This window comes from Haliaeetus leucocephalus, unplaced genomic scaffold (assembly GCF_000737465.1).
Source record: "Haliaeetus leucocephalus isolate CR32 unplaced genomic scaffold, Haliaeetus_leucocephalus-4.0 Scaffold339, whole genome shotgun sequence".
NCBI classification, from domain to species: Eukaryota; Metazoa; Chordata; class Aves; order Accipitriformes; family Accipitridae; genus Haliaeetus; species Haliaeetus leucocephalus.
Window position 1 is genome coordinate 2,304,729 of NW_010972775.1, and position 8,348 is coordinate 2,313,076.

The 8,348-nt window shown below is 45.4% G+C and overlaps 1 protein-coding gene across 2 annotated transcripts; it reads right to left on the reverse strand.

Annotated features, from left to right (window-relative positions):
- Positions 1 to 632: 632 nt before the first annotated feature.
- LOC104834387 (cytochrome c oxidase subunit 5A, mitochondrial) lies at positions 633 to 5,069 on the reverse strand. 2 transcript variants are annotated; one of them, XM_010571627.1, is made up of 4 exons: positions 4,845 to 5,069; positions 3,626 to 3,747; positions 2,128 to 2,250; positions 633 to 797 (listed from the first exon to the last, which is right to left on the reverse strand). In XM_010571627.1, the coding sequence occupies exons 1-3, from the start codon at positions 5,050 to 5,052 to the stop codon at positions 2,137 to 2,139; spliced, it is 444 nt and encodes a 147-aa protein (XP_010569929.1). In that variant the 5' UTR covers positions 5,053 to 5,069; the 3' UTR covers positions 633 to 797; positions 2,128 to 2,136. The 2 variants fall into 2 exon arrangements, with proteins under 2 accessions (XP_010569929.1, XP_010569930.1); XM_010571628.1 differs by lacking the exon at positions 633 to 797 and having other exon boundaries at positions 2,160 to 2,420.
- Positions 5,070 to 8,348: the final 3,279 nt, after the last annotated feature.

Here is an 8,348-nt window from a genome sequence, read left to right on the forward strand (position 1 = left end):
CCGCCCGCCCCCCCCCCCCCCCCGCCAATGGCGACGCGCGGCGGCGCGGCCCAGCCAATGGGAGGCGGGGACATCGTGCCCTCCCCTCACCACTCCCCCGCCGCGCATGCGACAGCGGGAGGCTCCGCCCCGGGTCCGCCGGGCGATGGGGAAGCGGATCTCTGCACCAGATCCCGTTTTCCTCAAAAATTCCTTTTCTCGGAATAATAAAACATAGGAATTTCCCTTTTTTGCCCTCTTTTCTTTTTGCCAAAAGCCCTGCCCGCGCAGGGCACTTCAGAGGGGCTCTTCGGAGCAACATCGACCCTGGCAGCAGGCAGCACCCCTGGCAAAGAGGCTGCTCCAAGGGCAGGGGGGATTTTGCAAGCCCTTCCTCTTCCTCCTCCTCCTCCTCCTCCCCCCTAAAGCTGCGTGTACGAGAGGGTCACCTCTTGTGACCTCCGGGCAGGTCCTTGCCTTACCTGTCCCTTCCCGAAGGTGAAGCTAGGTGCTTGGGCAAGGCCACGGACACAGGCTTTGCCAAGCAAATAATGACTTATAAGCTCTTACAGGTACTCTCTCGGGAAAGCACATTTACAGTTTGTTTCTTCCTTTTCCCCATAAAAGCAAGAAGAATCACAACAAGCCCACAGCATCAGTCAAACCAGTCTTTCCTTTATTAGGTCCAACTTCACATCACATATATTGTGACTCAATAAAGGAAGAAGTTATTTCAAATAAGGTAATATTTTAACATTTGTGTCTCCAGGCGACTGTGTACAATCAGGTAGCATCAGTAAAATGCTTGAGTAACGCACCTGGAACAGAAAAGAACAGAAAAGCCATTAAAGAAGCAGCCCAGTATCTCCACAAAGTCTCCATGGGGTCTCAAATGAGTTATTTCCATTGCTCGCTTTTACACTCGAAGCCCAGTTTAATCATACTCGGCCCCCAAATGCAGTTACTGCATTCCCAGCACAGCTGTCTCAGTACCCCCTTGCACCAAGACATGGTATCCCAGGGCAGGGAGGAGGGCAGGGAGTTAAAGATCCAGAATTAAGTGCTATTTGCAGTCTCACACCCAATACCTCTATTCTAAGCATAATATTAAAAAAAGAATATGACACTGGCCATCTCCTAAAGAACCTGAGTTAAGAGACTGCCTTTACATAACTTCACTTCCATGAGGTTTTTTTATTTAGGGCTCAATTTTAGTCTGGGATTAGAGCACGTTAGGTCTTGCCTATACTTAATGAGAGATCCTCATTAACCAGAAAAGCTGCCGTTTAGTAACACCACCTTCATACATTGCAGCTCGTCTAAGAGGCTGGTATTTATGATGGAGATCTAAATGTCTTACTTATAGTTGTTTTCAAGTTTAGGAAGTACTCAGAAGTTCAGCTCTAGAAAGCCAGTAAACAAGTGGGTTTCCAAGACTTGAGGCCACTGCAATCAATATGAAATACTACATGCACTGCTCCCGAAATTATCTATTGAGGCTAAAGGATATTCTGCACACAGATCAGTTAAACTCCAGCTTGCTACAGCTGATCTGTTTATTCTGTAAGCAAGGGGCCCTCCAAAGTAGTGTTTAATTACAGAGAAAGATGTTATTTTAAGTATCACATGAAGAAACTTCAGTGTTGTTGGGTGGCTACCATCAGTGGGGCTCATTTTCTAGCATAAGCTAGTAAATAGTGTCTCCCAGTTTTCTAAATTGGCTAGACTGTGACAATAAAATGAAAGTTTGTGCATATCCAGTGGAAATGATCCTGCCATTTGCTAAAAATGCTTCTGTGGGACAAGCTGAACAGGAGCAAAGGTCAACATGCTGCCAACAAAGTGCTGCAATACCTGTTGTCATGACAACCACTATCTAGAAATTTTGGGGAGGTTGGGTATGGTTGCCAACCACCCTATCCCTTCTTCTCAAGCAACTGCACTGTTCTCTTTCCAAGCCTTCTTTGAAAAGGGTTAGTACCTTTTCAAGGAGACCTGTAGTTATAGAGGTATTTGGAGAATCACATTACAAGCTTGAACTTTTTCACAGACCCATGAAGGAAAGGAAGAGGACTCTGTCTTTGCCAGGAGAGTTTCAGGGTACAGGAGTCCCATGCCAAGAGTCTCAGAAGCAACGGCAGCCCTTACCGATGAGGTTTATGCTTTGTCCAGGCCCAGTTCCTCTGGAGTGGAGATTCCCAGTTCACTTAAAGTTGGTCTAAGTTCCTGGATAACGTAAGGATAGATTTCCTTGTGAGGTCCTGCCTTGTCCTAAAGAAAAAGGAATGGTGTTATTTTGACAGCAAGCTGTTGTCAAGGTCCACTGTACACCGGTCAGGTTTGCAATCAAGACGTGTGTTCACAAAAGGGTCCGTGGCCTGACCCACCTACTGCTCATGAGGGTAGCTCCTGCAGGACACGAGAGCACAGCCCAGCTTTACCTGTGCATCAAGTAAACAAGGCTTGTATACAGCTATACTGGGAAGTCCTCCTACCGATCGACTGTGGCTGCAAAGCACCCCAGAATAATGCTGAACTCCCCTTTGGGGGATTTGCAGATTATTCTTAACACTTGACACTCTTCCCTTAACACTAGGCTGATGTGACCTGTGACATGTGTGTACCACCACACAAAACTACAGGCCAAGCCAAGCTCCTTCCGTGAGGGATGCTTTGCAAACCAGCCCAAACACTGCTTATACTTTAGGAAATGGAATGAAAATTATATCCAATCAGTAAAACAGGAAAAATAAAATCAGCTTTTGGGCAGACTTGGGAGAAAATTTAACTTGCTTGGAAATCAGGGGAAAAACATCACCCCTTGAGTAATATTTAGGTGGAGCTCCAGGAGGAGCATATACTTGTCCCCAGGTTGTGATAAGCTGAGTTGTCCCTTTATGGTGGGGACAAGAGGACAGGAAGGAAAAAAAAACAAAACAACATACAAAGATTCTTCCATTGGTCTGATGTCTCTAAAACCACCTACAGAAGCATGCAGAAAGCAGAAATGGCAAACTAAGAAGCAACTGATTGTGGAGTAAAGTTTGAAGCAAGTGTATTTGACAGCTAGCAGCAAAGACCTCCACACCAGTCCTCACTTGTGGCAGAAGGCAGTTGGAAGAGCACCGCTGCTGGCTTCTACAACTGAAATAGAACTCCTGCCTCCATCCCCACCCACTTTAACTCCCTGTTAAGTGAAGACTGGGCTCGGGTTTCAAGGTGTTGGTTTATGTTGTTTTTCAAGCCTATGCAGCTTTCCGAGTTACTACTCCCAGCCAGCTCAGTATTCAGTCCTTTAAGAAGCCACTAAGCTGCCTTTGCTTGAGATTATTTCTAGCAATGCTTATTAAAAAAAAAAAAAAAAAGGAAGAAAAATCCTTAAAGACTTTCCCACCAGAGTCAGCATCAGGAAAGGAAAATATGAATGTAAATGTTATACTTTAAGCTGTGCTGTTGAATACTCATACCTCAAAACAATTATTTCAAGCCACTGAGCATGTGCTCATGACAAAGCTATTGATTCTGGCAGCAGGAAATAGTGGTTTCCCTTTGCACCACCAACAGTAAGCCAAGGAAACCTCTTCTGCTGCTGGGCTCCCAGCTATGCAAACACAGCAGTTACACCCTGGGCTACCATTCCACTCACCTTTACAACTTCTAAGATGCGGACAGCACTGGCAAAGTCATTTAACCGTCTGCATGCCCTCAGAGCTGCATCGATGATTTTTGGTTCCGGAACCAGGTCATAACCCACAAGCGTGTTTATGCCTGTGAATACAAGGAAACACCAAGAGGAACTTGGTATCAGCTCATCGCACTATCAAAAGGAACCTGCTGAGCATTATTTTTCTCCACCTCATGAAAAAAATTAAGTATTACCACTCCACCAGTCACTATTAGAAGCTGATTACAATTTTCACTGCTGTTTTGGGGACACACACACACACAGAGCCAAGGTTTTTCTTTTTCTCTTCTCCCTCTCACTGTTGCTCACTACCATAGATTTTAAGTGGATTTCATGAAATCCCAGTAGGCCAGTTTCACCCATGTTCCCAAAAGAGGTCAGTGTCTGTACCACAGCACATGACTTATGGAATCATTAAGAAATCCAAATGACTTAATTCCTACAGGTGTAATGAAACTAGAACTTGAGCTGCTGTCTATTCCCTTCCTCTCCTTTCCAAGGGAAAGAACCCAGCACCTAGTCATGCAGGTGATGCTGGAATGATCCCTCTGGCTGTTATGCACACAGTTTAAAGCCCTAATTGGGGTAGTTTAACATGAGCTGGCAACTCCACAGCAAACAACAACTGGACGCAGCCAGACAAACCATCTGCAGTGAGTTATGGCCAAGCCATTAAGTCAAAGTCCAAAGAAAAATGTGTGTGGTTACACACTTAAGTAACAGCTGAGCTCAAATGCACTTTCCTCAGAGCAAACATTTCTCTCCCTCCCACCCAGATGTTAAAATGCATATTCTGGGGCACTAAAACTTACAAAGCTTGGACTCCCACTGCCTTGTACCCCCATTCTCCCTCACTCTGCATGCTGTGGTTCCTTCCAACCTGCTTGTTTGGTCGGTGAGGTGCCATCACCTGCTGCAACAGGCTCAGAGCTGAGCAAACAGCTGCATGCCAACCACATGTACACATGGAGCAGCCAGATAACTCAGAACAAATAAGGTTCACATAGTGCCTTGCCCTGAGTGGGTATTTGCAGGATTGCTCTCTTAAACCAAACTCCCAGTTTTCACTGTTTCTGCTCTCCAATAGCAAAGTAAAAGTAAGTTGTTATTTCTGGTCATAAAACTGTTACAAAGCAGTTGTATTTACTCCACGTTACTCTTCCCTTTTCACTCAACATACCTTTCCTGAGCTCCCAGGCATCAATATCTGGCTTGTTGAAATACGTCACCCAGCGAGCATCAAATTCTTCATCTGATTCTTGTGACCCATGAGAGTAGCAGCGGGCATGCAGTACAGCTGAATGCAAAAAGAAAGGAAGAGACTTCGAGCAAACAGAAAATGACTGTACTTTAGTCCTGACCAAGAGACCAAAAGCCATGAAATACATGTTTCACTCGCTACAGCCAGTCTGGATCAGTCCTCAGCCTGGATAAGCACTGGATGAATATAGCTTATTAAATATTGGTTGTTTCTTTTGTGGCAAAGTGTATATTTTCTGTTCTACATCAGACTTCCCAAAGTGTTCTCAGACCCTTTGGTCAGAGCAGGATTATTTAATGAGAGGGCAAAATGCAAGAGAAAAACAATTCTGTATAACCAGTCCTTAAGAGAAGTTTTCCAAGACCCCCACTTCTGTAAAATCCAGGAATTTTCCTTCTTCCCAGGGCCAAGCAAGTCAGAGAAACATAATGTACATGTACTGCAGCAACAGACACTCCAAAGTAGCACAACTGTTCTGTTCCCCACATTCAACCCTTCTCAAAACCAAAGAACTTGTCCGTGCAGTGAGTTTAGCTACATGAATCAGTTTTTCAGTGGCATTCCTTCCAGAAGTAAAACCCTACACCCTATTAGTTATACCATTACCCACTTAAGATGAATACTTAGGTTTTTTCTGGAGTAACTTCCTCCTCCTGAAATTGCTCCATAACTGATTTTTGTAATCCAGGAAAAGCAGATTTCCCAACCAACAGACTGACTTTGATGGATGACTCAACAGCAACAAGCTGCAAGTCTTTGATTCCACCCCAAGTTCTGAGCTGATGAAGGCTTGTTTTAAAGTGGTTTTAGGAACCTGCGCAAAACGACCTGAGCTCAACTATATAGGCTCTTAAAAGCAAAGGGACAAGAGCTATTTCTTCCAACAGGCTACTGAAGGGTTGAAGGAGAGGAAAAATAATAAAAAAAAAAAATCACTGCTACCTCTGCATCTATCCAAGATAAAACTCCTGGCCCTCAAGGTTGTAACTGCATTAATATTTGACAATTAGTAAAGCACAACACTATCACAAAGGTTGGAATGGTCTTCCAAAAGGAACGAAAGCATAAGGTACAGCCAGCTCCACCTGCATGAGCTGTACTGGGTCCTCCCTGCAGAGTCCTAGCACTCTGCAAGCTGCCTTAAGGGCAGAACACAAGCCTGGTTATAGACTGCTTCCTTTCCCTGCTGGTAATTTCACTCCACTAATATTTGCAGAGAGGTCGTACACCAGATATGACCTTGGCAGTCTGAAGCTCCGCTCCAGAGGAAGTCAAATACAGCTAGTCACTTTTTCTTTCTTAACCTAGCTTGAACCACTCACGCTGACCAACCACAAAGTTTTATTTAAAAGAAGAAACCCCCAAACTGGGTTGCATTTTTGCATCCTTCCCAGATACGCTTTTCTACTTTGAAGATCATAGTGAACAGCTTACTGTGAAGCAGCATCCTAATTCTACATAAAATATAATGAACGGAACACAGCAATTTCGAGGAATGTCTTTAGTCTCATTAAATGACAGCCAGATCAGAATGCAATCCAGATTTTTAACAAAATTTAACATGGTCCAACATTTCCACTGCAATTCTGGTGTATGCAATGCTTCCCAAACAGTGAAAATATTTTCATTTGTTTTATCTACATAACTAGGAAAGGGAAAAGTAAGTGACAGGCCAAGCCAGGATTATAATGCTCTTTTGCAGTTCTGCAGGGAGATTACCCATCCCCTCCCCAGCTCCAAACCAGATCTTTGACCCTGCTTTCTCCAATAAATCACATGCACAGCTGAGCTCAGAGCAAGAACACTCCTCTGTAAATGCTCCTGCACCCAGGCAGGCACTGAGAAGACACTGCTGAAAAGCCCTCAGATGCTGGCCATCTGGGGGAGAACACTTTTTTTTTTCCCCTAAACGCAAAGCAAATCCTACAGAGAAATAGCAAATCTCAGTTTGAGAAAAGCCTAGATTGAGGTTCTCAAATGCCTCCTTGAAGTCAAAAAACTAAAGTCTCTTTCCACCAAGCACTCAATGAAACCATTCCCTTTAGTCTTAAAGGAAAACGTGGTTAGACTAAAAGGATCCTGAAGAAAAATAAAAAAGGTCACCAGAATTTGAACTCTAGATTTCCAGGATGCATTTTTCAATTGCTGCTACGTTTCTTTACCACCCTTTGTTTTCCATACTAACGCTTACATCTATATATTGGAGAGCAGACTCCACAAGCCACTCTGTCAAAGCAGAAGCACTGCAGGAGCCATCTGGGTGCCTCTCATTTCAGCGGGGTCCATCAAGGGCACCGTCACACACACGATGCATGTATGACAGTCGAATCACGCCAACCCATCCACGTGGAGATTTCCAACTCAAGGAAGAAGCAAAGGGCAAGTATGTTTGCAGAGGCGCATTTTCAAGAGAACTCAACCAGCTTCAAGCGCCTGAGAAGCCTAAAATTGTCTAATATTATGTAAACACGTGTTAAAGCTTCTCCAAGTGCCAGAATTTGTCAGCTTTCTCTGTTAATGAGCACGGAAGACAAACATGCATCAAGACAAGCATCAATTTACTGAAAAAGGCAAGAGTGGCAACGAGAAGCCCAGGGGTGCGTGTGCATTACATGCAGAACACTTTGCAGCATTATACAACGTAGACCTAAACCCACAGGCTCACGAGATGAACCCAACGCATTAGATTCGCCGAAACACAACTCCCCGAGGCCACTCGCAAAGGCGAACCAGGTCAGAAGTGTTAAGCGAGGTGTTTGTAATACAAGACCTTGGAAAAGAACATGGAGCCTGCTCGTTAGCAAAGGCGCAGAGAAGCGAGGGCCGCGAGCAGCTGGGGTTCAGCAGGAGCACAAAGGCACTGCAAGTGAAGAATTTTGATGGATTTTATTTTTTTTTAAGTTTTTTAAGAAGTAGCCAAGAAATCCCAGCGTGCAGACAGAACGACCACCGCGTATTACTTTGCTTTTTTTTTTTTTAAAAAGCAGCAATACACTCCCTACGGCAACTGTTTTAATTCCCACGTGCTACAGGAGAGAGGCACACAGCCCTGCAAGCATTTCAAACACGCTCGCCATCTCTTAATGAGCTGTTAATTAGCTATTAACCGAGCTGCGCAGGCATCGTCTTCTCTGCAGTCTCGGCATTTTAGCTCCGGTTCCCCTCTCAGCATTCACCCCGCATCCTCCCGCGCCTGCTTTTCTTCCTTTTCCTATTAATTGGGTGTTAATAAGGAGAGCGAGGCCGGGAGCTGGAGCAGGGGCCGCCCCGCCCCGATCGCCCCCGGGGCCGGGCTCGGCTCGGTGCTCGGCTGCGGAGGTCACCGCCGACCTCCGTCAATGTCACCTTCGTGGGAGGCCCGGGGAGAGCGTCGCCGCTGCAGCCCCCGGGAACGGGGCCCGGCGGCCGCCCCCTCAGGAGGCG

Coding starts and splice junctions, on each gene's coding strand:
- LOC104834387 (XM_010571627.1), bottom strand. CDS start 5,052: ATGTATTTCATGGCTTTTGGTCTCTTGGTCAGGACTAAAGTACAGTCA. Junction 3,748..4,844: donor TGCCTGGGAGCTCAGGAAAG/GTATGTTGAGTG, acceptor TTGTATTCACAG/GCATAAACACGCTTGTGGGT. Junction 2,251..3,625: donor GCATCTTAGAAGTTGTAAAG/GTGAGTGGAATG, acceptor CTTTTTCTTTAG/GACAAGGCAGGACCTCACAA.